At 44.1% G+C, this 27,122-nt stretch overlaps 2 protein-coding genes across 10 annotated transcripts in view; one reads left to right on the top strand and one right to left on the bottom strand.

Annotated features, from left to right (window-relative positions):
- RSPH9 (radial spoke head component 9) overlaps positions 1 to 27,122 on the bottom strand; it is a 90,355-nt gene that overhangs the window by 46,868 nt on the left and 16,365 nt on the right. For 2 of the 5 annotated variants that reach the window (XM_083830374.1, XM_083830371.1), the window contains one exon: positions 23,668 to 23,917. The exons of 1 other annotated variant lie outside the window; for it this stretch is intronic. In XM_083830374.1, coding sequence (XP_083686500.1) covers positions 23,757 to 23,917 — 161 coding nt within the window. In that variant the 3' untranslated portion in view covers positions 23,668 to 23,756. Of the gene's footprint in view, positions 1 to 4,892; positions 9,301 to 23,667; positions 24,061 to 27,122 lie in introns of those variants that run through there. 2 more of the 5 variants (XM_083830373.1, XM_083830370.1) reach the window with 2 other exon arrangements.
- Positions 1,314 to 25,867, top strand: MRPS18A (mitochondrial ribosomal protein S18A). Of its 5 annotated transcripts, XM_083830375.1 has the most exons (7): positions 1,314 to 1,487; positions 1,689 to 1,720; positions 4,782 to 4,886; positions 11,781 to 11,904; positions 12,693 to 12,759; positions 13,676 to 13,945; positions 15,283 to 17,645. In XM_083830375.1, the coding sequence occupies exons 1-7, from the start codon at positions 1,388 to 1,390 to the stop codon at positions 15,389 to 15,391; spliced, it is 807 nt and encodes a 268-aa protein (XP_083686501.1). In that variant the 5' UTR covers positions 1,314 to 1,387; the 3' UTR covers positions 15,392 to 17,645. The 5 variants fall into 5 exon arrangements, with proteins under 5 accessions (XP_083686501.1, XP_083686502.1, XP_083686504.1 ...); XM_083830376.1 differs by lacking the exons at positions 13,676 to 13,945; positions 15,283 to 17,645 and adding an exon at positions 18,050 to 19,931 and having other exon boundaries at positions 1,321 to 1,487; XM_083830378.1 differs by lacking the exons at positions 13,676 to 13,945; positions 15,283 to 17,645 and adding an exon at positions 12,972 to 13,325 and having other exon boundaries at positions 1,329 to 1,487.

Genomic DNA, 27,122 nt, shown 5'->3' with positions numbered 1-27,122 from the left:
AGTCTGGACAGAAGCCCTGCCTTCATTCCCACTTCTTCGGAAAAGTCTGAGTTGAATGTTTAGGACTGCCATAGAAAGATTTGCATTAATTTTCTGGTCTGGTCTCCCACTCTACAATCTAATGGGACGATATCACCTGGAGAACCTGCCCAGTTTTATCAAGGACTACAAAAAAAAAAAAAGCATAGTCCCACTGCCCCAGATGGGCATACGTTTTCAAACTGGACTGTAACAAGAAGCAAGCGTAACAAGAGGAAGGAGGTAGGAGAGAGAAGAAACCTCTGGAGATAGTAAAATCACGTTTTATTTTACATTATGTTAAATGTTATCTTTGTCACAATTTATATTTTTTACATGACAGTTTAGCTAGAAACTCAGAAAAATGTAGAGTATCTTGCTTGAACACTGTTGACCACTGATAAAAGCATATGCATGAATAACCACCAATGCGCGACTCCCAAATGATTGTCTCTCATTCTATTAGTTTAGCTTTTTGAGAGAGAGACTTGAAAACTAACTAGCATTTGGGAAAAAAACATGAATGACCTTTGCTGTTGGTTACAGATCATCTCAACCTCAACTACACCAGCAGGCTCTTCAGGAAGACACAGTGTTACCATGAAAAATGAATGTTAACTTTGCTACCTGAAGTCACAACTATTTCATGCACCCCCTCAACAGGCACCAAGGGGCTACCTTCCATCAAAGGAAGGTGGAAGAAGCTAAGAGATGGACATATGCTAAGAAAGATGATGGTAAAGTACTTCCTCAGCAGGCTACAAGCTGCCCAAGATCTGCCAAATGCAAGTGATACTCATCTAAAAATAGAAAGCATCTAAACTGGGCTACTTGCAGCACAAGTAAGTTTGCAGCCTGCCAACATGGTGCTTCAAACCTTCACCTGAGATACAAACACCAGTGCAAGAATATGCACTGACCTGGCAGATACAGATGGGAAATAGATAGATTTGACACAAGCCCCTTCTTCACACCTTGTAGCTTGCCTGAAGCACCCCTGAAGCCTGAGCCACCCTTGGGCCTATCACACAATTAAGCTAAACCAGCCCTTGTCCTTCCTCTCACTGGAGAGCCAGGAGAGACTCAGGAGCTTCGGCAGGAGCATAGCTCAGGCCTCTGTAACACAGTATCAACACTACCTCTACGTTCACCTCCACCTCGAGGTGGAAAAAGCTCTAAAAAAGGGGAAAAAAAAAAAGGGGGGGGGGGGGGAACCACCCCAAGGAGAATATGCTGGGCACGGTAACAGCAATCTCCCTCCCTCCCCTCAGGTGACAGGGGCGGGACCAGCCGCGCCTCAAAATGGCGCCGCGGAGCCCGCCTTCCCCCCGGCGGAAGCGGGAGTGACGGCACCCAGGGCGACGACAAGATGGCGGCCCCCAGCCTGCTGCGCGGGGGGCTGAGGCGGCTGTTTGCCGGGCTCTGGGGACGCGGCTGGGCCTCGCCGCCGGCCCGAGCCCTCCGGGAGGGTGAGTCTGGCACCGGGGGGACCGCGGAGAGGCTCCCGGGCTGTCCGTCGCCCTGTTGCCTTACTGCGGCTGGGGGAAACGGTAGCGTTCGCTCTGTTTCACCACCCTTCCTCTCCCCCAGGAAAAGTTATTTTTTGCTGAATTAGTCTCGCACTATTATTTTGTTTTCCTGATTTTTTTTTCATGTTTTTGTCTGTGCAGTCGTGGAGGTGACTGAAGGCAATACGACCACAGTAAGTCTCTGTCCCCATGTTTTGCTCAACTAGCAGTCCGTGCTGTTGTGTCTCCCCTTTTCAGAGGGAAATAAAGTCTCCTGGTGGCTCCCAAAAGGGACGGTGAAAGGGTTGGTTTTCTGCCCAAAAGGCATCACAGGGTATGAAGGCAAAACAAAGGTAGGAGTGTGTTACAAGCGTGGGTATGTCAGGTGGATGGTTTGGCCAGAGAAGGTCAGGGTCTCATTGCCCTGGTGCCGGTGAGGGGATGAAGTGCTCCAGTCAGTGTCACCCATGAACAACAAATCTGTGGTGTCATCACATCCCTGGTAAAATTGGAAGCCCAGAGTACAGGTGTTGAGTAGGTGAGATGCAAAAGACAATTTTTCTGCTTCATTTTTTTTTTTTTAAGTGACACTTGACATCATCTCAGCCCCATGATTAGTGTGAGTAGACACAAAGGAAGTTTACCCGATGTGCAAGCACAGGGTTGTTATGTGCCATGCATGTTGCTTGGCTTTGACGTGCTTCGTGTTTGATAATCAAAGCGTGTGCCTTAGTGACTGTTGGTGATGCAAAGGTTGCATTTCATAACATATTCAGTAATAAAAAAAATGGTGGAGGTATTGTCAAAATACTAAAAGAATACTGGTTCTGAAAAGAAAACCTCGGTTTTGAGTTTTCGGATGAAGAACAGCATTTTTCTCAGCTACGCTGTAAAACAGAAAGGAAAAGACCAAAGCAATAGAATTGGAATTTGCTTGATTAACACCATCTGATCTGTTGCGTGTCATCAAGAGAAGTATTCTTTTGAAGAAGAGGCACAGAAATTACTGGAGGGGGTGGAAAAATGTTATTGTTCTGCTCACAGTATGTGTGCTAGTAGCTATCTATCTAGAGGCAGGCAGTACGGATATTTTGAAGTGTTTAAATACCATTGGAAGAGTAGAGCAGGAATCATTTGGGAATAACTAGAAAACAAAGCACTAAGCCCTAACCTATTTTAAAATAAATACTAGGGAGGGAAGAGATTTTTTATGCCTTTGAAAGTGAGTTTCCTTCTTGTCATATTTGGGTTTGAAACTTGAATGGAGCAGGTTACTTATATTTTAGATGTATAATTTTACATTATTTTTCTAGATGGTTTCTCTGGTAGCATAATTCTCAAGTTCCTATCCAATGTAGAAATATAAGGAATACTTGGATATTTAAATCGTATAATATTCTAGCATCAACCTAGGATCCATCCATACTCATAAATGATATTCAGCCCTTTAGTTGGTCAACCTATACCATTTGTTACATTTCTCAGTATATCCCCTGGTCATTTCATTTATCCTACCAAATCAATGTCAGACTTTTCTGAATCCATCTCTCTGTGCTCATCTTTTTATGTATTCTTCTCTTTTATCAATATTGAAGAAAGTGTTCGACATGAATCAGATGGATGGATCTTAAAAAAAAAAAACTGGGTTTCATCAGCATATTGAGAACATCAAGCATCTATATTAACTCTTAGTTCTCTAACAGAAAAATAACTGGGTGGTTTAACAATGTGAGAATCCTTAGTAGTTGGGGAGTAATTACCAAAACCTGTACGCCAAAATTTATTTCAAGAAAAATTGATACTGATACAGTATTCTGGTTCTTCACTCGTTTTGAAAATGAAATTGGAGTCAAAGACTGGCAGGAATCAGGACTCTGAGGAAACCAGATAGACTGGCTTCCCTAAAAATAATTTTACCAATGAGTGGAAGAGTAGATACTGGCCTGTATTTTATATTCATAATTACTTTTTTTTTTGTAAAACTGGCTGTCCTACTTGTGGAGGAAGGGATCTTAAAAACTGACAGCATTCCCTCTCTTTGAGGTACAGAGGTTCAAGTACAGCTCACTTATGTTTGCCATCACTAGGCAAGAAAGACACATGGTATGAGCTGTTTCTGACATTTCAGTTGGATGTCAGTGTCCCATACAAACTTAGAGAAAACGTCATGCTGTTTTCTTCCCAGGTTTTCAGCTTTTTATTAAAAATAACATTGCATTCCTTCACAGTGTTGGAGAATTTAATTAGATACCCAGGATTTCTTCATAAACTCTCTGGTGTTTGAACTATTTGAGCCTAACGGTTGGTGTTCCAAATGGTTTTAATCTTAATTTGACCAGACAAAACTTCCAAAATGTTTTTGAAGAAAAACTGGCTTAGTTTTATTGTCTTTACATCTCCATTCAGCTGCAAGTTGAGAGAGGTCTTGCTTCTATTCGTAAGTCCTCAAAAAAGACAAGCGCACACTTATATAGACTTCATATTCCTAAAATACCTATGCTTCGAAAACAAATTTCTCAGGTTCCTCCCACACACGCCTTCTAGACTTCTTTGCATGTTACTTTTGAGAAAAGTCGAGTGTTAGATGTCACCACTTTGTAGTGATAGAGGAAAGATTGTAAAATGATCTCCCAAAGGGATTGTTCAGGGAATTAAACTAGAAAAAAAAAATTGGTGTATTTTAAATATATATATGTACACACACACAACAGACATCTTCTAACAGGCCTTTCTTAGGTCTGACTTATGCTCAGAATTTTCCTTGGTGTTGGCTTATAGTCTAGTAAACATCTGCATACTTTGGCCCACAGCATGCATCTGCTTTTCTGTGACATTCTCATATTCCCAGCAAAAATGTGTTTTAAGGCTTTTTGGCTAAAGGATCACTGCAATTGCAAGGCACAGTAGTTCAAAGGAATATTGCAATGAATGGAATTCAGGCAAATATGAGAATTTCACATTAACTAAGAACTAGTTTAGATTTAAATAAAATATTTACAAGAATTTATCAAATGGTTTTCTTTGCTCCTTGGATTACTTATTTTCCCCATAATCTGTGTATATCCGAAGTGCTTGATTTATTGATCTATAAAAGAGTGAGTTGTATAATGCTGGTCCGGTCCCCCTTATATATGTGCAGTAATTGTCAACATGTTGTGGTCTTAGTGATAGATTTTTCTCAAATCACAGGTGAAGGTAGAGGTATAGATTATGAAATTTTTGCTCGACCATTGTATCCTCTGAATTTTTTCCTAGATTGAAGGGAAAATTATAGAGGATGCTGCAGCACCAACTCCTCCTAACCCCTCTGGCCAGTGTCCCATCTGTCGCTGGAACCTGAAGCATAAGTATGATTACGTGGTAAGTTTAATGAAGGAGCATTACACCGTCCTCATAGATAAATACTGCTCTCGTGTCTAGCCTACTGCACAACCTGATCCTTTCTTCTTTTGCCAGGTATAGTAAAGATAGGTAACTCCATCTCTGCTTCTATGTGATTTTTTTGCCTTGGTTGATAGTATTTCTTGGGAAAAGAAGGATTTGTTCATATCAAATATGAGGTTTGGAATTATGCACATGCCCGTTATTGCTGGCCATCCGATCTGAGAAGGCCATATCTCTCTAATGTGCCTAGCTGCCCTTCAACATTGTGCTTCTAAGAGAACGGAACTGAAATGCAATATTTAATCAACAGATTCAGGCCTGCTGTAACTCTAGAGAAGCCAAAAGTCTTGACTAGATCTTGACTAGACTTGCATCTTTAAGAGCTGCTGTTTTTTTGCAGGTCATTGTTCACTGAAGTAGTAACTGTTCTGCATACCTTTTGAAGCTCTTGATGGATATGACAGAGAGCATACATGCTCTCTTCCTTTCCCCTTAGCAACAGGAAAAAATAGTTGATTGAAGCCTTTTGCAGGAAATGCTAATGAGGTGTTTATTAACTAACGAGAGTATGATTGACACTAAATGTGGAAGATGGCAGGGAAATTATGTAATGCTTTAAAATAAAAGCACAACAGTCAAAAACATCTTAGAATAAAGAGTATGAGGTAGAGGTTACAGAATGTAGCTTCACAAGAAAAGGTCACTCAAACAGTTTATAAAAGACCGAAGTGCCCCTGTGCAAGCTAAAATCCCAATGCTGGAATTAGAAAAGAGGAAAACCAGACAGCAACATGCTGTTACTAAGGTAAGGCAACAGAGAAGTCAGAATAAGTTAATGCTGTTAGGATTAGGGTGACAGAGATAAAAATAAATTTGGAGGAAAATAAATGCTTGTAAGAAAGACACAGGGAACTTTAAGAACGAAGTCAGAGGAACTGAAATTGATGTTGGTTGCAGGATGGCCAAGCGTGCAGTCCTAATGTGTGAGCACATGCACACAAAAGAAAAATTGTTTGAATATCTAGGTACTAGTTGCAGTCTTGCAAATGACTGCTGTAAAGCAATGGGAGAAAACAGGTACAGACTTAAGCACTGAATTAGGTACAGAGCAGCAGGCCTGGATTGCGTGTAGTGCCAAGATCTTAGCGGAATTAACTAACAAATAACTTGACTTTTGCAGGGTTTTTTTTAAGTGTGGAAAAAATCTTAAGGAATCACCAAATGCTTTGAAAATAACATGTAAAATAGTAGACAACAGAGAGGAAAGAGAATGATGCTGATGGTTACTACTTGGTAAATGAAATGCTGCAAATACCAAGTAGAATGGTATCAATTAAGAGTAAAACTTAATAAGTGATTAGGACAGGACCAGTTATGACTCATGAGTTTTGAAGAACATGAGCACAGAAACAGTGCCAGATAAAATACAATTACTTCAGGCAGGTGAAACATGTGAGATATAAATGAAATGGCAGATTAGCATCTGTCAGTCGTGTTTCAGGAATGATGTTGTCTAGGATCTGAGTGTTGTTAATGATTCCAAATCGGGCCAGATGCAGTATTAAACAGTGAAATAAATGTCAGGGCAAAGTGTTTTGTGTTCTCTGGTATGGTTTCACAACAATCCGGGCAAGCTAAAATATTCTGAATTAGCAGGTGAGAATAAGTAAGGAGAAATGGCAAATATCATTAAGGTATGGAAAGTACTACAAAAGCAGATCAGACTCGTTCATGTTTGAATGCAGGGATTTCTTGCAAGACTCACTTCTTCATAGTTGCTGAACTCCACTGTATTCAAAGTAAACCAATTACACTGGAAAATAGTTTTCTAAGGTTAATTTAGAGTCACACAACTTCTAAATGCATGGAGTCAACAGCATCATTAAACTGCCTCGCTCTACAGATTTTCAGAAAGCATTCCATGAGTCACCCACTAGGAACTTCATAGAAACTATAAACTGATACTCAGGGATGAGATGAGTCATCTTGAAAATTAATAAGATTTATTTTCTGCTGCTGTCTGTGGTAGAGGACTCGGTTGCACAAAGAGATAACTGGGCCAATGAGAAACGAAGTGCTTTTAGATAATGTGGTGCTGTAGGGCCAGAGTTCCAGGATTAGAAGTAGGACAATGTGAAGCTTGAGTGTTAAATATGTTTGTACTGTGAACTAAGATTACACATTTTCTTCCATGTTGAAGCTGTTTGATTCTTAGATTCTGATTTCTAGTGGTCAGTATGGAGGCAGGAGAAAACCAAATGCGAGGAGAGATCCTGCAGCCAGAGTCTTGAGAATCATTGCTGAGATTGTTCCTAACGATTTAGGAAGCCTTGGCACATGTCCACCCTGGCTGTTGCGTAGTTTTTGAATGCAAGTGTATCTGGGAGTATGCATCCAGTATGCGTGCTGCAGAGCAGAGGAGAGTCTGGACAGAAAGCTAAAGAGAGCAGTGTGAACCAGCGTATCAGAGTTGTAGGAGGTTCCTGCCTCAGCATTTAGAACTATTCCTCCATGGGGTTGATGAGAGCTAGGAGAAATTTCAGCTCTGGAGCAGATCACCTCTTCTGCTTGAATAAGTCCATTATACATTTTAATGCCAGTTGTGGATTTATAGGCTTTTAAATGTTAAGGGGAATAAAATCCCTCTTTTCTGCACAAAAGCTCTCAGCTGTTTTTCTTTGCTGCAGCAGTGATGACTAGCGGGATCTTGAAATGCTCAAATAATAAAATGCAGGCATTTAACTGTGTGGATAATTAAACGGTTTATTAAACTGTTTAATTAGACAATTTACTCATTGGTGGCTGAATTGTCCTAAAAGACTGTAAATCAAGACCAGCTATTTTAAAGATACAGGCTAGTTCATACAGCATAACCTATAACCCGTGCTTAGTAAGAGATCAGAATAGGTGGATCACAGCGGTTTCTTTGAGATTGATAAGCTGAGATCAGTCGGTTGCACAGAAGGGAAAGTGTGAGCTTTTTTGCTTGGGACGCTTGTAATTGGACTGAATAAGGCACTATGAAAAGGGAAGTGTTGAATTAGCCCCTGAGGGAGCTGAGTAATATGACCTCATAGGACTTTTCTTTTGTCATGGGCAACTAGCACAGTCTAAAGTAGTAGCATAATGAGTTACTTTAGCTGTCAGAGAACTGGGGGACCAATGTCTCCAAAGTTATTAATCAACCAAACAGGCATTGTGAACACTCACGGGTCATGATTCCAACCTGCCTCAGTTGCGGTGTGGAGGGCTGCAGCCGTCATTGCCAGTTCAGTCCTTAGTCTCCACTGAGGCTCAGGATAAAGGAGCCTGAGGTACAAATGCCCGCTGTTTGTCGTCTGGGTATGTCTGTTCACTGAATCCCAGACCTCACTTGATTTTTCATAGCCGTCAGAGATTTTAAAAAAAAATTGATTTTCATCATTGTCAGGAGGCAACTGGGTTGGAACCTGCAATCCTCTTACAAAATGCCTAGAGAATGGCGTACAGCTCCCAGGAGTAAGGGTTAAAGGAGGAAATACGTTCTTGTGTAACTGGAAATAATGACAGGCAGGCTTGTCTACAGCCCTGTAGTAATTTGGCTACACAGACAGAACTCGTGTTGTGATAAATGAAGGTTTTAATGAATTGCATGTAACCAGTCAAGGATTTTGCTTTCCAAATTGTCTGCGGATACTGAAATGCAGAGATGCCTCTGTGTTTCAGCTGCCATCCATTCACAAGAACGTGTTATACATAGTGTTTTGTTCAGCAAGTTTATCCAGACCTTTTAAAGGTGAAGGCTAAACTTGTTTTTCCTTCTCCCCCTTATCCACTTCAAACATCATTAGTCTGAGTAGGCAGTAAATATGTCGTCTTGCTTTGGCTGCAATTAGGGGAAACCAAACTGCAATCTTTGCCTGTTAGCCCTAGATTAATTCAATCCAAGTTGTTTTCATCAAATGCTGCAGATTACAGGGGTGGGAATCTGGGTCCAGCCTCATGGGAGCTGTCCAGTGATTAAAGCAAATCTGTAGTTACAGGCTTGGCTGTCCACTAGCACAGAATGTGAATTTCATGGAACATGACGGCACCATGAGAACTTGCCAGACGTATTTTTTTTCTTTGATTTTTCTACATGCTTGTTCACTTCCCTCCGCAGCTGCCCCATAAAGTTGGCTGTACCTGTCTGCTTTCTCCCTGTAGTAAGATGCATCTGCACAAGTACGCTGGGAGAGGCACCTGGCCTGCTAACTGCGGGGATCTTCAGAAATGGACAAATCTTCTGTTGAGTGTGCAGCATTTTGAGCCAAATGGCGTGAGCGTAGTTTGGAACGGCAGCGGCAGGGACATAGATGATTTCACTTGAGATACGACTGTCACACAAGGAAGTTGGTCAGCTGGAGACACGCTGTTGGTCAAAGATGATAACAGAGAATGGATTTTTTCCCTGTTTTTTTTTCCAGAGGGAGAAAAAGACTGTCTCCTTTTGCTTCCCACCTCCCACCTTTGCATGGAAACACTTGATAACAGCCCTGTGACTCCGTGAGGCGTGGTGGTAATATGAGAAAGCGCTTGGACCACACACACCCTTCAGGAGAGCCTATGGGCTACTCAGGCTTTCACGGCTGCAACGACTGGAACAGCCTCAAACTTGCCATCAGCTCCCTTCTCCTTCTTCCCCACAGAGTAGTACAGCAGGCTAGTAGAAGAGTGTAGGAAGCTTTTCTCTTTCGAGGCACTTGGAGCTGAACAGCCATTTCTCATTTAGGGAAGTGATATGTTTGTGCTAAACAGCAAGTGGAGGTGTAGGTGATCTGGAGAACTGGATGGCTACAGAAGATGGAAAAAACGGGATGGAGGCTTGCTTAGGCTTCCTGGAGCCAATCCAGTGCATTTCAGGAGTGGCCGAAAGTCAGTGCCCTTGGACTGTTTGGCTGGCCTCTGTCCAGTTTCCACCAACGCAGCTGGCACCAAATGGTCCCTTGGTTACTGTTCTCATTGGCAAGGTCATATGCTAGCTGGGCTGAGGACACTTCACTTCCTTTTTACCCACAGATGGCCTCTTGGGAGCTTCCTGCTAGTTACTCAACTGTGCTATTCTTGTTCTTTGGATACAACATCACTGTATGGTGGTTGTAAGTCATTCTTCATTAGCATGGAGTTACCTAACCTGCTGTTATTTCAAAGAGACGAATCTGAAAATAAGCCTGAATGCATTAACTGGTAGAAAGGAAGCCAGATAAGGGAAGAGGGAAACTTTGTTTTTCATGATCATAGTAGTGAGGGTGGGATTGGAGAGGAAAAAAAACTCTATATTTTGACCGCAGCACTTGTATGGCAGCATCTGTCAGAGCTGGTCATTACCAGAAAGCCATGCTGAATTCCAGCAGCCCACTTCAGAGCTGAGCTGGTCTCCTGCAGTGGGGATGGATTTATAAATCCTAGATAGCTATGTATTCTGAATGTCAGTCCACTTGATTGTTTGTCTTTGCAAGGGCAGTAAATGAAGCTAGGAGTGCTCCAGGGAGCTCTTTGTGGAATTCTTTATGGAAAATGGAATAGATATGGGGTAGGAGGAGGTCTGTGATCAACAGGCAATCAGGGGTCACCCATCACGAAAAGCAACAAGTGCTCTTTGGTCTTGCCTGTTGCCCTAGACAGGGGGGAATAAAGTGCTGACATACCTGATTTGAATTCCCTTTCTGTCGGGGTGCCTGCTGGCACGTCCCTTCCAGCCTGAGAGCAGCCTCTGCACGCTCCAGCTACCTCAACTATGAAAATGTTTACAACAGCAGTGGAGAAGTAAACTCTCAACCAGCAACAAGTCTGTCAACAGACGGGGGAGGAAACCAGCACAGAGGCCCCAAAAACCCTTTGGGCCAACTTACACAGACGTCAGTGTGTCAAGACGTGCCTATGTTGGCTTGAGGGTGCTCTGGCAGTGGGTGTGTGTGGAAATGGAGAGCTGTATCTGAGTACAGGGCTGTTTTACTATGTGCAGTTAATGGGACACTTGTGCTGTGTTTAATAATTTGTCATGGTAGACTTATGATACTATCTGATTCTACAGTTCCCTTTAATTTTGTTTTTATTAAAAGCGCTTTATATTTCTAGAGCACTTAATTGGAAAGGTCAACAGCAGTGTAATCTAAATGATCCTTGAATCCCAGCCGAACCCTCAGCGTGCTCTGAGCGCTCCTTCCATCCAGCATGGCTTTAACAGCCCTGCCTAACGCACGCACAGTCGAAAGGCTGAAAGCAGTGATTTATTCTGTTAGGTCTTTCCTATCGGCGCACGCTCTTTTCTCACAACAAGCTGCTTCGTGCAAGGTCTTGGAATGCTGCCCTGCTCTCCGCCGTTCCAGAGAGACAAGAGGGAAGTTCCACCATGGGAAACCAGATGAAAGTTGGAGGAATAGGTAGCAGAGAACAGCCCTGCTCTGAGGGAACAATGAAAGGGCCAGGGGTGATCTAACATATCTGACCTTTAGGATAGCAGCTGTGATGGAATCTCAAGTTGTGTAAACACTGTCCATCTGTAGGTCTTGTGTAACTGTGCCTCAGTACCTAGGACACATTGTCTTAGCTAGAATCTTGGAGCAAGTGACAGCGAAGGAGCAAGGATTGGAGCTGACATCATGTGTTTACACTAGTGAAGTCAGGAGAAAAGTTAGGCCATCTAAGTGACCTAACTGAGCTAAGCTGGCAGGCAGTGATGGCAAGCAAAAGTCACTTGCTGTCAAGCTGCAGCCAAACGTGTAGGAAGTGATCCTTGTTCTGCTTTGTACCGAGTTCTGTGCGCAGCGTGAGGACCAGCACAACACCTCAGAATGACAGCAGTTAAAGTAGCTGCAGCACTGATGGTCCTGCCCTCTTTTGCTCCCTCAGGATGTCCTGCTGTTGAGCCAGTTTATCCGTTCTGACGGAGGGATGCTGCCACGGCGGACCACAGGCCTCTGTTTGGAGGAGCACAAGAAGATTGCGGTCTGCGTGCAGATGGCTCACCGTGCAGGTACCTGGCCGCCTCCTCAGACAAACCCATCATGAGAGGGGTGTCCCACCCTATTGGTATAACTCTGGAAGGTTTCATTGTCCAGTCACCCAGCAAAGCCGTTGTGCACCAAGTACTGGGACAGGATGATGGACCAGAAACCACGTGTTCTGCTTTCTGTGCATCTTGCTCCTGCCTTAGCAGTCGACATTTATCGCTGTAGATGAGTCTGCCATTGTAGAAGGATGTGGGAAGCAGCACAGACATGTAACTGTGCTGCTAATGATTAAATACCCACTTCTGAAGTGACTTGTTTTAGTGTAAGCTTGACCCTGACCCCATTAATGCACCTGTCGACCATCTGCATTGTGAAGATCTCTATTTTGACCTGGAAGTGGGTCCCAGGTTGACACAGTCTGTGTATTGTGCTGGTCTTTGTCTGGTACATGAGATGTATCCAAGTTAAATGGACTGAGAATTTTAATAGATTTTTCACCCTGGAGATGGAATCTGATTGGGCACCCCTGTCCTATGTCCTCTCCAAAAGCCTCTGGTGAGCCCAAGTGGCTGGGTCTTATGTGTGTGTTTCCTCTCAAAGAGTGTATCCAGCAGAACCTCCTCATTTCTCTCTGGCCAGGGTGCAGGTTAAGCAATGGCTAAAGGAAGAACAAATACCCTTTGTGCTTTAGTTGTGTCTTAGCAGTAGGGATCTGGGTTGCCTGGCTTACGAGGTGTAATGTAACTTCTGGATGATACAGAGGCAAGGAGGGACTGCAAAATATTCTCACACCTTTCTTTTTCTATCTCAGGTTTGTTGCCAAACCACAGGCCTCGACTTCCTGAAGGGCATACTCCCAAGAAACCCAAGCTCAACAGGTGAATAGTCTTATCTTTCTGTGTCTTTTTTTTATTTATTTAAGGAATAGATTGGAAGAGGAAAAGCAGTTTCTTATAACTGGGTAGAACATGCCTCAGGCAACAGGTTTCATAAAAAGTACTTACAGCATTTCAGGGAAACGGTATCTGTCACAACTCTTGTTAGTCTTTAAGGGCAAACTGCATCTCATTCAGACCATCTATCCCCACAGGATGAAAACTGCCATGTGTGTTAGTCTGCTCGCCCTTTCCCAGCTGCACTGGCCTCCTGTTCAGTAACATTCAGTAGGGCAGTCATGGAAGGATGCCACAGAACTGGAGTCACAGTATCACAGAGTAGTTGAGGTTGGAAGGTCCTCTGGAGACTGTCTAGTCCACACCTCCTGCTAAAGCGGGGTCACCGAGAGCAGGTTACCTAGGACCGTGTCCAGTCAGATTTTGAATATCCCCAAGGATGAACCTTTTACAGTTTCTCTGGGCAGCTTGTTCCAGAGTTCAACCACTCTAACACTAAGAAGGTGCTTTCTTGCATTCAAACAAAATTTATGTTCCAACTTGTGCCTGTTGCCTCTTGTCCTGTCACTGGGTACCACTGAGAAGAGTCTGGCTTTGTCTTCTTTACACCTTCCCTTCAAGTATTTATAAGCATTGATAAGACCTGTGCTGAGCCCCCTCATCTCCAAAACAAACAGCCCCTTCTCTCTCAGCCTTTCAGTGTCTGGCCCCCAGCTGCAATTAGGACAGAAAGGTGTGCTCAGGATGGGTACCAGCAGTGAGATGAGGGCTGAGCAGCTAGCAAGGGCCTGTCGCAAAACTGTTCTACTCTTCCCCATCCCCATTTGCCCTTTCTGACTGCAGGCAATGATTCGCCCTCAGCCTGCCCTTCCTGTGTAACACGCTCTCTTCCCCCTCCCAGGACTGAATGGCCTCTGCCCTTTGGTGGACAAACTGAAAGGCTGCTGTCGCCTTCTGCGCTTTGCTCAGCGTTAGGAGGTGCTAATCCCCTGTTTATGGCCTCACACTCTGTTTCCATGGGGATGTCAGAGCGGTTTATGAACTTTGCATTAGCAAGCCATGGGGTTACCAGAGGCCATGGGGCTGTTGCTGGGAGAGCTTGGGCTGCAGGGCTTGGGGCAGCTGGAGACTCCTGCATTTCGGATCTGACGTTCTGCAGTGGAGACTTGAGGTAGGCCCTTGGAAAAGTCCCTGAGAGATGCTGGCCCGCTGTGCAATGGGTAACAGCAAGAACTAAATTAGAGGAGTACGTTTGGTGCAGCCCTGTAGCCATCAAATACTTCAATTCTGAAAGCTTTGTTATTCCTGTATCTGAAGTCTTTGAGATTCTTTAGCTGCTGCGTCTATCTAGCAGCTGTGGGGTGGAGCACGTTATCTAGCTAGCATTCACATAGCAACCCTGCACAGCAGGTTGAGATGGGAAATGGTAAATCCTCTGTCATGCTGGAATCACACCAGGACTCCAGACCCAATGCCTTGACTCTGATAAATTGTTCCATAAGCTTTTAGTGAGAACAAAGGATACCTCCAGATATGTTCTATGTTTAATCTCTAAAATTAAGAGATCTTAATTAGTGATTAGGATCCAAGCCCTCCCTGTTACATTGCTAGTCCCTCTCTACACCACCGATGTTTTCCTCCTCCCACCAAGGAGACGTAACAAGTGGGGTGGAGACAGTTGAGGAAAAGAGAACAGAGCTGTTGAGGAGATGGAACAGCATTGAAATGTCCAGAGCACTGACGTCTCAGCGTGCTGGAAGGGGAAAGCTTTCTGTCTCCTTGCAGAATCTTATCCACTGTGGTTCTGTGAGAGTTTTGATTCTTCCTGCCCCGCTACCTGTGCTTTCTATGTTGCTCTGTGGAACTAACTGTAGCTGGCACCACTTACAGTGGGAGCCATTAATTGCTTCCATTCCCCAACCTGATGGGGCCGGGTGGCCCTGCGAGGACTAAACATATTTGAAGACACCTAACCAGTAGTTATTTGGGGAATGAAGCCAGAATTCTTATCACAAGTTTCCCACATAAATGAGTTGTCCAGGCTTACGTTCTCTTTACCTCTGTAATTGTTTCTAAAGCCTTCTGTAAGTCCATGGTAACTGGGGAAGTGCTCAACCTGTGGTGCTGCCCCAAGGCAGGGGAAGGCAGAGGTAGAATCGAGCTGGGACTTCCAAGTGGAACAAGCTGCCTTGTTCAATGCCATGAGGACTTGACCAGGACATCCTCTAATCCTGTCTGGTGTAATATCAGGACTGCCCACCTAACTGAGCCTTTCTTCACTGCATTTGGACCTGCTGAAGTTTTAGGTATCAGTCCTTGAAGAGATCAACAGGGTCTGCAGGGAGCCTATCATAGCAGGCACTATACTGCACAACTAGATGATGTCTCTTCCAAATCCTTAAATTTCAGCTTTGCTTGAGATCACTGTACTGACTGTTGTGGCCTTCCTTACCTCTGTTTAGAGGGGTAACAGTGACTTTCTTTTTTTTTTCCTCACTGCTGCTGTAGGCCTGGGAACACCAGTGAGGAGAAACTGAGGTGTCCCATGATATGCAGTTGCATAAGATCACACTTTGGGCTACTCGTTAAAGCTCTTCCAAGACAGGAACACAGCTAATGTACATCCCTTAACATCAGGGTTAACCAGCCTGTGTGCTCTCCAGATCTGCCTGCCTTCATGGCTTTTTCCTTACACCACCAGTGGGTCTGCTGTGTGTGTAGTGTTGAAATATACTCTTCTGTTCCCTGTCCCCTCCAAAAAAAACCCTGACTAGCCAAAATTTTAGGAGCGTACCTGCCCTTGCAGCTTGCCAATTGCTGGTACTGATGCTTGCATAAATGAAAGAGGTATGTCACTTGCTGGGCTCTGTAGATTGTCCCTCCTTGGTCAAAGGAAAGTAATCATGAGGAAACAGAACAGAACTTGAGACAAATTTGTATCATGGCTGCAAACTGAGATGGGTACTTCTCACAGGTGGCTAGTAATATCCAGTATACTGAGAATTTCATCCATTCCCAATCACATCCTCTGTTCCTGCTGTCTATCTCCCTCATTCATTTGCCGTTATTCTCCTGCCATCGGGGACTTGCATTGCACATGGAAGAAAACTCTGCATACAGAAGACACTTAGTTCCTGCTGTGCTCCTAAAACAGGAGGTCTGCTGCAAGGTGAAAAGAATGGGCAGAGCTGAGCACTGTACAGGGATGTAGTCTGTCTCTGACCATGACAGTAAGAGCTTTGCCCTTCTGAAGGACACCATTGCTCTTTGAAATGAGTGAAGTGACAGGATCAAGACAAAAGGCTAAGGTAACCTTAAGGACAGATTCCGCTCACTCACACCACCTGCGATTGAAGGAGATTTAATGTTGGGAATGCAGCGTGACTCAGGAGTCAGCCCAGCACCTCTACTACACTACAGACCTGAGCATCCAGTTTCTGGATGTAGACTCTGGATGCTTTTCAGACTCAGAGCAGCAACCCCTACCTGGATGGAGTCTGGCAGATTACTTCATATGGATAAGCAATTCCTTTTGTTTCTTTCCAGTCCTGCAAAGTCATGGTTGATGCTCCATTTGGCCAGGTTTATTCCAAGTTGTGTTGGTACTGCTGAGATCTGCTGCTGAAGGAGGAAAAAACCAGACAGATGAAACACTTCTGCTTTGTCTCTGACCTGAAGTGAGGTGCTTTGCCAGCTTGAGACTATTTTCATAGCACAGCAGTCAGCAGTACAAATTATCCAGCAGGTTTGTTCTTGAGGAATCTGCTCTTTGCTCCTCAGATGATGTTCAAACCAGCTGCATAGGAGGAGCCCTGTGGCTCCTGGGCAGAGGTGCTAAGGAGGTGCATAAAGAAGGGCTGAGGAGCTGTATTAATGTATACCTTTGAGAGTACCTCAGCTGTGCTTCTGGCTATCTTGGCCAGAATGTTTGGCCCACGTCACATTCACCCTGTCTAAGAGAGCCTGCTTCAAATACAAAGTGCCTGGCATGCACTGGCTATCACCTAGCTGAGATTAAAAAGTACCACGCCACCATATGGAACTATCAGCAAATTGCCTTGTTTTACCAAGGGTCAGGGGTGCTGTTCTGCAGTTGATATAACGATGTGAAGTTTGGATTTATCACCCAGAACCCCTCTGCCTTCTCTGCTCCTCCTGAATGCATTTTTTCTGGTGCTTACAACCAGAAATATCCTGTTCTATTTTCTGCAGAGGTTTTACTGTTTCCATTGTACAAACTTCTTTCCTATGTGCCCTCAATTTCTCTGCACAATGGTAAGAATTTGCTTTGCACCCATCCTGGATATGATATAACAGAGGAGAGGATTGAATGAAGGTATAACATGAAGGTGAAATGCTAGTTTGAGCCAAGTTGTGGTCATCAGAGTGGTAGGAGACGAGTGAGAACAGCCTGTGGTCAGAACTCACCTGGGGAGCACTCCACAGCTTTCTGTTCTACCCCTTGCAGTTCGGACACCGTCCAGGTGAGACTAACCATGGTATTCCTCATTTCTTGGACTTTAGTTCTTTGTCTTTTCACTTTCTGCCTGATTTGTTTTTGACAGCAATATCTCATGAACGTTATTGCTTAACTGCTTTACTTGTTATGGGCTCTTCTGCAGAAGTATGGCCATCAGAGTACCCACATCATCCATAAATTCTTGAGTCCTCCTCCTCTCTTTCATAACGTTTGTCTGCAGCACTTGGACATAAAAAAACCAATGAAGTTTACCCTATCACTGCAGAATTGCTCCCTACAATTCACTTTCTCATATTTGGCCCAGTCCGTGGCTTTCACTGTTTCCAAGGGATGACTCCACAAGCAAATCTGTTTTGTAGCCAAGGATTGTTCTTTCAACCCCAGCCTAAGTTCTCCCTTTCATAACTTCCTGTTGTTACTTTCTTATTTCTGAGTCCATTTGTGCTCTAGCCTGGCGTGTTCCAGTTAAGTGCTGTAGCAACGAAGTATTTTCACTAGCCCATGAGGCTGAGTAAGTTCTCAGGGATTTCACCAGCGCTGTGTGGAGCAATAGGCCATTTCCAGATTCCAGAGTCATGTGTGCAGGCCACCAACACACCAAAACCATTTGGGGAGGTGTCAAGCACTGTTGCAGGTCAGACTTCTTGCTTTCAGGAGTGGAAACCTGAGCAGCTCAGCAGTTTACAGCATGGAGATTGCTACGTGGATAGTGTGGACTAACTATCCAGAAGAGTTGCTGAGTTCAGGCCAGCATCTAGATGCTCCCTTAATATAGTGCTCATTTTCTTTTGGCAGGTCCAAATTGTTGGTTAAAGGACAACACTGTGTAGTTGTTACCTTCCCAAAAGGACTGAAGGATGTCACGGGTTCCCGGGTCACCCTTGCTCTGTCAGCAACAGGTTTTGTAGATACGGAGTACATGGTCCTGAGTGCTCAGCTGCCACTCCATTTTCAGCTTCCTACTGGAAGAACAGAAATTGGCACGGGTAACATCCAAGTCAACCTCTCCTCCATCACCTGAACTGAAGAATTTGCTATGCGTTAGGGAACAGGCAGGTTCCATATGAACTCCTCATGAATTACGAAGTTCTCAGGCTCTGTGGACACCTTTCATCCCTTGGAGCAGAATCTGGTTTCACTGCTATCAGTGTTTCACGCCAGCAGCATGTGGTTTCTCTCATCTGCATGGAAACTGTGCTGTGCATACCACGTGAATTCAAAAGCAAAGAGCCAGAGCTGCTGCAGGTGAGCAAAACCAAGAGGTGTCAAGGGAAGGGATGTGGCAGGGAGGAGGCAGTCTTTGCCAGCACTTTGATCGAGTGCTTCCTGCATAGTCTGTAGCCCTCTGCCTTCTGCTCTTAATCCAAACAAGAGCCAGATTGAAAAAGCTCACTGAGGGTTCAGAAGTTCAGCCTTGAACTCCACCGGCGTGCTTGAGCTGCATGCAGGGCTGCAATTGCCCCATGTGTAGGTAATTTCTCCTAGCACGTGGAAGTCCTGTGCCCCTTCCTAGCTGTTAAGCAGCAGCCTCTGGGCGAGAAGGCTTTGTGGCCTTCCTGCTCACAGAATAAAATTCATGCAAAGTGATTGCCATGTGCCACAGAGATTTTAGGTGACTGCAATGACACTACCTACAGCGGTTTCCATGCTTTTTATATCTTGCCGTTTCCCATCAGGGAAATTCCACCAGGATTCTCATCACACTTTATCCAAACTAGTCCTTTGTGCAGCTGGAGTCTGGGAATTCTGGTTCCTGGGATCCTATCATACTCAAGGGGGTAAGCAGAGCCCTGGGGTGGGTTGCCACTCTCTGAGATTGGCAGTTCTGTCCCCCTTTAGCAGAGTGAGAGCTCCGTGTACTGAGGTAACAGGTTAGGAGACTGCACACCAGCTGCATTTGGCAACCACATGGAGGCTCTGTCTTGACAACCCTCAGCTGGTTGAGAAAATTCAGACCATCTGCCAGTGTATAGCTGTAGGTTATTGTAAAAGCTCCCCAGGACAGACCAAGTGGCTGGATATAATGGAAAGTTGGGTGACTTGACTAAAAAAGGGGGTACAATTTCACGAAACACCAGATGACATGGACAGCAGAATTCACAGGAAAGTCCTGTGTTGTGGGTTTTGAAGCCCTCATGTGAGTTTTGTGGATTGTTTCTACTCTCAGGAAAAGAAAATCTGTTTTGTGAAACAGTAGGAACTGGTGTTAGTCAAAACGGAAAAGGAACTTGGTAGACCAAGTGCTCCCAGGCATCAGGCTTTTGCCACTGCTGAATCAAGGTAAAAAAAAAAAAAAAAAAGGCAGCAAACAAAATAGGACAAGTTTGAGTTTGGGACAAAGCAAGTATTAAAAGTGCTAAAAGCAAATGTGCTCCAGGAAGGGAAAGCGTCCAAATGTCTGTTTCAGCTAACAATGAAAAGCCCCAGCCTGCAGTCCCTAAAGGAAGCCAAAAGCCTGGACCAGAGGGCTGGATTAGACCTGCTCAAAAGAGAAATAACAAAAGCTTTCAAATCAGGCCATTACTAAATCCTCCTTCCTATGCAGAATTGGGGTGTGCACTTCCAGCCCCCACACAGAAACAGAGGGATTTCTTAAAAAGCCACTGTCTGTCTAAACCTGCACACAGCATTGATGCGTATCTCACATTCACACATTCACTTCTCACAGTGAGATCATTTATTATCACGGGAGCACTTTCCCGTAAGCGTGCGGACACGTGATCAGAACTGCACTTGGCACACTGGTGGATTAAAACTATTTTGTATTTTTTTCCTCCTTCACTGTAACTGCAGCCTTGCGATATCAAAACTTGTGCTACAGACCTCCCCCTACAGTAAGGGAAATTTGAGAAGGACTTAGCCCTATGTGTCTGTCAAATACCCTTACAAGTTCTCCCAAAAAAAGCTGCCTTATGTTGGTTCTCCGCCAGATTCCCAAGTAGGGACCTGTGTTTGGTCTCTCTGAACTCCCCTTGCATTTGAAATTAGAGACAGGAGTCTCTCTGACTTCCTGTCCTCGTGGTGTTATGTAAGGGATTCCACTAATGCACTAGCATAACATTAAAGGTCAAAAGGGACTAATTTAACGCATGCGTGTGAGAAAAAGTGACTGAGTCTTGTTCCATGCCATCTCCTGAATCCCTCCTGCTGCTTCTAGGTCTTTTAACTATCATAAACTCCTCAAAGCAAATACAAACATTTTGGAAGTGACTCCATTTCAGTGGCAGGGACCTCCAAATATGATCCATTTTTCTATGTTTGTTATTCAGGATTGCTAAGGAAGGAAAGCCCTAGGAAAACATGCTGCTGTTAAATAGTTTGTAGCTGCCTGGCATAGCAAGCTTTCTTTGTAGTTCTCAGGAATCTGCCAAATGCCTTCAAATGCATTACGTGGTCTCTGTCCAAAGTTCTTAATATCTCAAAATTGCACGATACAAATAGAAGGTAACAAAGCTGTTTGGGGAGAGGATGACTGAGGTTCCATTAAGACCATGGGATTACTCAACACAGGCATGCAAACATCGCTGGACAAAGTTTATCAGTCTGTTCCAAATTCTAATTTGTTGGAGCATTGTTTGTGCAGATTACGCTGGGGTTTTACTTTGGATCTTTATTGTCTGAAAAGACTCCTCTTTCTCTAAGGACCTCTGTTCCCTCTCTACTGGTAGCAAAAGATTTAAAGCCTAACAAAACTGCAGGCCACCCAGCCACAGGGTAAGATTTCCAGTAACTGATTCTGGATCTGAAATCCCCTGCCTGTTTGCAAAGCCAAGTCTAAAACTTCAAATGGTAAAAAGCAGAGGATATTTGCCAGACATTGCTCTTCACAGAGATTTGTAGTCGTGATAATTCTATTCTAGTACCTCTTAATTTCAGGTTCTGGCTTCCTGCAGCAGCAAGCTGGAATAGTATTGTACAGAGAATACTAAAGTAAATTTGGGCCTATGAAAATGCAAGGCTAGGCCAGAAGCCCATCCTGTGCAGAAGAAATAACCATTTATCCACTGAAAGTAAACAAGTCCCTTTTTAGAGACTATTTTACACTGTTAGGCTAATTACTTTGTAATCAGTATACCTTATTGAGGCAAGCTGTTGAAGCGACACCTCCCCTAGGGGACCGATGGATTCAGTCTTGGACTTCATTGCAATGAAGGCACTCCAGTTTTAGCTACTAGTGGACAACTTACCAGCAGCCTGGAGATTACACCTGATTTGTTTTGTGAGACTGGAAGTCAAGCAGGTGCTAATGGGTGCAGTACAGAGGTACAGCAGTGCTCAAACGTACGGTCTTTTCCAGTGGCCCATTCTGAATTGAGGGTGCTGTGCTCATTTGTAATTGCCTTCTTGAAGAGGCACTTGGGGAGGCAAAGGCAGACGAAGGAGTGTGTGCTCCTGCTTCACCCAAAACCTTTTATCAGTGATCAGTCTCAAACTGAAATGTATCTGTGTTGTTTTGACAGGTATCTGACCCGCTGGTCCGTCAGATCTGCAAAGCCCATCTGGAAGAGAGGCCCTAAGTGGTGCAAAGTTCCCATGCCAGTTGGACACCCCTTGCTGAAGGATAATGTCAAATATACACACAAGTTTCTTAATTTCAACCACTAGGGTCCAGAACTGGCATAGGCAATGAGTACAGCTGTTTTACACTGTTGTTTTTTTTTTTTTTACAAATTCATAAGTATCTCTAATTTCCAAATTCAAAAACTGTCATTAGTGTTCTGTACTGTCTCCAGTGAATGAGCTTCAGTCTGCTTCTCTAGGAGAAGACACAAGGTTCAGCAAAGCAGAGTTCAGTGTTCAGAATGATTTGGAGAAAGCAGGGGGCGAAGACTTTTCCTCAAAGCCAGAAAGGATCCGAAGGTTTCTGTTTCGTTACAGTCTACTACTGGATTTGGAAAAGGTTGTTTCCTTCTTTTCCCAGAAATGAATAGTAATTCCCATTGTGTTTCAACTCAGATTTGCCTTACTTGGGCTCCTATATCTGTGACACTGATGGAAGAAAAAGCCTCCTGCAGCACTGTTTCCTCAGCAGTAATGGAAATTACATTAATGATTACTGAAGTGAAATATTTTTATAATTGTACTATTCATAATTTGCAGCAGTAACACCTGTGGAGTGTCAGGCAGGCATGTGTATGTCTTACGTGACGTCTTCAGGATTCCTAGCCCGTGCATCCCTCCTGGATCTAGCAAATACAGAATGCTGACGTTCTTGACAACTTGGCCTCTTTTTTTCTCCTTGCAAATACATTTACCACAAGTCTTCCTTTTCAGTGATGGGGCTGCTTCCTGGGAAAGTTTTGGGCTGAGAGATGTGCACAGTTTTCCATCCTATAACTAAAAGGCGGCACCATTTCTCTCCCTGTACAATACATGTGTGCGTCTTCCACTGACAACTTCTGCTTAAGAGTGCTAGTTAAGGACCTCATATGAAAAGCTTATTAAATTTATCAGGGTCATCATTGGCTCCATTTCCTTGATACTTATCTGAGCTACAAATCAACACTGAATGTACTGCTTTCATCAGAATCATCAGTTAATGCTTGTCAGCATTGACAGGAACAAAGGATGAGGATAAACCCATATTACCCAGGAAATGAAATTAGTTTAAAATGGTTCTTTTTAGTCTCACTTTGTTTAAATGGAAGCCCTAGATTCAGCCTCCTAAGCTGGCCAAGATTTTTTGGCTTTGAGAGACAGAACGAACACTTCATTCTATCCTGAGATAAAATCTCTGTCTGACCATCCTTGTTTTATGAAGCTTTGAAACCCGCAGCCCTTCAGAAACAAAAATATTTTTCTTTCTTCTGCTGCGTACAGAAGTTAATAATGTCTTCTAGCCCAGGTAGCTCTGCTCAGTGAGTTCTACAAATGGAAAAGTCACTGGATAAAGCCATTGCCTTGAGGTGAACCCAAATGAGAAAGTTTTGCAAACAACTAGGTGATGCCTACAGTTAATTTTTTTCCTAAAGTTTTGTGCCATGAGCTGGAAAGACATCTCTAATTTTGGTGAAGCCTAACACCTGAAAAACAAAACACTCAGCCCTGTCTTCAATAGGCCTTTCTCTAATTCAGGGTTTAGTAAGGATCCCTTAGAGTATGCACCAGCTGTCTACTTTGACTCCAGAAGCAGGCACAAACTCTGTTTGGCATTCATGGGTGACAGCAGGCATTCATTTGTGTTGCCTCCGGATGAGTTGTGGTGTCTGTACACAAAAAGATCGTGTAGGTTTGATTTCCAACCTAAGGCTTTGCCCTTCATGGAAGAAAATATGTTTTGTTACTGGCTGAAGAATATGTAGTGACACATTACAGGGAATTCAGCCTGGAGTTGAGGGAGGATTGCACACAAGTCCTAGGACAAGAATCGAGGCCAGAGTCCAGGCACAAAAGAATACTGCTCAAAGTACAGAGGTTTTACACATTTATAGAATAAGCAATAAACAAAATCTCCGAAGTGTAAAATCTAAATATTCTTGAGTCCTCATCCCAGAGAAGCGTGTCACAGCATGAAAGGCAGATCTAAGTTCTTCTCACCAGTGCCAAAGTAGACGTAGCCATATTGCTTAGTCATTGGGACATGGTAGGACGTCAGTCCCGGCCAGAGCAGACTCCTCAACACCACCACAGTGCCGCCTTTCTCTGGCTGGACAGTCCAGGAGCCTGTAGGAGAATATGTGCTGATGAGTCACTACTGCAAATCAGAAGGGCGGTGTTCCTGCAGCAAGGGAGAAGGATCGTGGTGGGGTCTGCCTCACGAATTAATAGTGCACAAGAATGCATCAGTACGTTGGAGTTCCTGACACCTGAAAAGAGGGAAGTCAGACCAGAAACCTCAATGCTGTTTCTTCTTCTGGCAGTTCAGCATTATTGGCTGCCTTCATTTCCAGGTGTTTGCGTCTAGTTTCACACAAGCACATTCCTACAGCCATAACAGTAATGACGTGCATCACAGGAAGGGTCCCCTGGAGAAGCTGCAGCTATTCTTGGCTGCTTCTAAATCGGCAGCAGTTACTCTAACAAGCTCTGCTACCTATTTGGTCTAGTTACTAGCTATATGGCAATCCTGGACAAGTGTGCACAGGTATGAAATTTCTCCTCAAAACACTTGTAGCATTAATAGAGAGAAGGTGGCACTCTTCCTGCTTCAGGGGAGACTGTTTTCCCTAATGCAGCAACTGGGAAAGAGGAAGAAAAGAAAGCTAAAAGCAGGATATTTCCCATCTCAGAGAAACTTACAGAAAAGGTTAATTCTCTTCAGTCTTTTTTGGCTCCACCATTGACGAGGATGTGCGTGGTAGGGGCAAAGGGATTAGTTTCAGCATTAATTTTGCTTTGGCTCTGCAGAGGAAGTCCAGAGCCAGTGTGAAAATGCAATTTCTCCTGGATGCAAGGAGCTCTGAGCCACTGAGTATTTGTTTTGAGTTTGACACAACAGCCTGGGAACAATGCCGGAGGGGAGGGGGCTGGAGCATCAACTTGGATTCAATGCTAGGGGCAAGGAGCTGCCAAGAAGAAGAAAATAAGAGCTTCAGCACCAAATAAGTAATGCCTAGAGGATGCAATGTAGGGAAGAAGGTTCTTGCTGAATCTCCATCTAAAAGCAAAAGCAGCAGACCCAAATCAAAAGAAAAAAAAATACCACCCACAGTCGGAGCTATCTGGCTATTGCTGGCCTAGAGTCAAGTGGTAAACCTACATGTACTCAAAGCCAAAAAACTGCCAATTCCAGAGTAAGCAGAAAGCCCATAATGTGTTGGGCCAGTTAGCCTGTATTCATCCTTGTAGATAATTTTAGGTTCATCAATTTGTACTGTGACTCATGCTTACTCATGTCGTGGTTAGCCTGAGGAAGGGCTTCTGTGATTGCTGTCAGCTGCCAGTCCTCCCCCTCGCAGGAACTTCTGGTTCTTGGCCAATTTTAGTCACGTCTGATGAAGGGCTTCAACACCCCAAGTTCCTACAACAGATCTCCACAGGACAGGGTCCAGGGGTTGACCGCAACTCCTGAAGCTAAGTGTTTGGCTTGCCAGCAGCTGCACAAAGCATAGGCTGTTAGGCTTGCCTGGCAGCCAAAAGGCAACAGCTAGCTTGGGCAACTGGTGTTTGCATGGCTTTTGTACCCTCGCAGTACATGTAGTCTCTTACCCAGCTGATGGCCAACTACAATAGTTAATTTCTTGAGGGAGGAGGGAGGTGATGTTGAAAGGAAACATATGTATGGTGGCCGCAGAATGACAAGGGAATAACACGATTCAAGGTCCTGTAAAACCAGGTGTCACAAGTGCTGCCACTCAGCTGTTTTCTGTCTGTTCTCTGTATTTCTGTTCTTTTCAAAACTTTGTTGGTCGTGATTGTTTCTCCTGTCTTTCAGTAGCAAGTTGCATGGGTGGGTTATATTATAATACGCACAACATAATTCCTGTGCCATCTTTGTTCTGTTACCTTTTAAAGTACCCTCTTTGATTACATGCAGACATGGAACTAAATGAACCACAAGAACCCCTTCGCCTTCTGGGACAGCCACTGAACTTTCTGACAAACTGACCCTGGCTGCAGTATGGAAGTACAAAGAGGATATTCACAGTCTTCAAAGACTGAGGAGATTTCTGCAATGAAGGGCTTGCTTCTGACTCACTCAGCTCTGTGTTTACACTACAGACAAACAGCTGGAAATGACAGTAAAGCAAAACACTGACTAATACAGAGCAGGATCAGTACAGGTATGCCATCTCTGCACCTTCCTTGCATTGTGCAGGGACTCTTGTGCAGGTCCTAGTTAAAACATGAGCTAGTGTCTCCGTAAGCAGTGGTTTCCCATACAAGGCAATCTCAAGTCTCCCACGCAGCCTCTCCAGTGCCACACATAGGCAAACAAACGGCTGGATCTTTGTCATAGCTGGGGTAAACACACACATCATGGTTCAGGCAGAGATTACAAATTCTGACTGAATGAATCTCCTACAAAATCCACATGTTCTTGAAAAACTACTTGGATAGCATGGGAGCCTAGCTGAGGAACACTCCACTACAAGGCAAATCATCCAGTGACTGAGGCAAAAGTCACGAGTTTTCAAATCGCTTCGTGAACTTTGCTTCTAAAGTTTTCAGCATTTGCTAGTGGTAGTAGCTAGTCTATGCATGAAGGTGTTGGGCAACAAGTGGCAAGCAAATACGTCTGACTGCAATCGTGACAAGTAACTTCCATTTCGACACTGAACACTGAACTGACTTTTCTTTTGGTTCAGGGTTTTTGCAGCTTCAAGCTGCAGAAATGATCTGCAAGCCTTTCATCTACAGACTGTTGGGCTTTGCTGCAGCTTTACACATGGATTTGCAGGCAGGATTGTAAACTTTTGGAAGAGTTTGTCTGACAAGAAAATAATGGAATGAAGAACTCCCATTGTCTGATTTTGGACCAGTCCTCTGAAAAGCAAGTCTGTCAAGGATAGGATTGTGTCTTGCCTTGCTGGGTGGTGAAAGCCCTTAGGGATTATCTAGTTTGCTAATGCCTCCCAACATACTGGAAGCATCCAGCACCTTGTGTATATGTGATAGCTTGTATGTGTGTATATAAATATGCATACATTCATGTTCATGTACACAGATGAACTCTCTGCCCCAAACTATCTGTAGTCAAAAAACAAATGCCTGGAGCACGTTAAGTGGGAAAGGTGCGAGGGAAAACAGGGAAGCTAATGCTCTCGGGTCCTATGTTTGTATTAAGACTTTTTTGTTGGACAAATTCACAGAGAAGGTAGAGTAAATCAAGTTCTGCTTGATTAAATCAACATATCTTTGTTCTGGGACAATGCAGTACATGGATCCATGGTCTCCTCAGAACATTTACCCAGTGTCACACAGGCTT

This window comes from Anser anser, assembly GCF_964211835.1.
Source record: "Anser anser genome assembly, chromosome: 3".
Classification (NCBI taxonomy): Eukaryota; Metazoa; Chordata; class Aves; order Anseriformes; family Anatidae; genus Anser; species Anser anser.
Note: the sequence above shows the minus strand (reverse complement) of the source record. Positions and strands in the feature narration are given on the sequence as shown.

Bases quoted from the DNA above. Each gene is read 5' to 3' on its own strand.
- MRPS18A (XM_083830375.1), top strand. From the start codon at position 1,388: ATGGCGGCCCCCAGCCTGCTGCGCGGGGGGCTGAGGCGGCTGTTTGCC. The intron at 1,721-4,781 runs GTAAGTCTCTGT...ATTTTTTCCTAG, and splicing joins CTGAAGGCAATACGACCACA to ATTGAAGGGAAAATTATAGA. The intron at 11,905-12,692 runs GTACCTGGCCGC...TTTCTATCTCAG, and splicing joins GCAGATGGCTCACCGTGCAG to GTTTGTTGCCAAACCACAGG.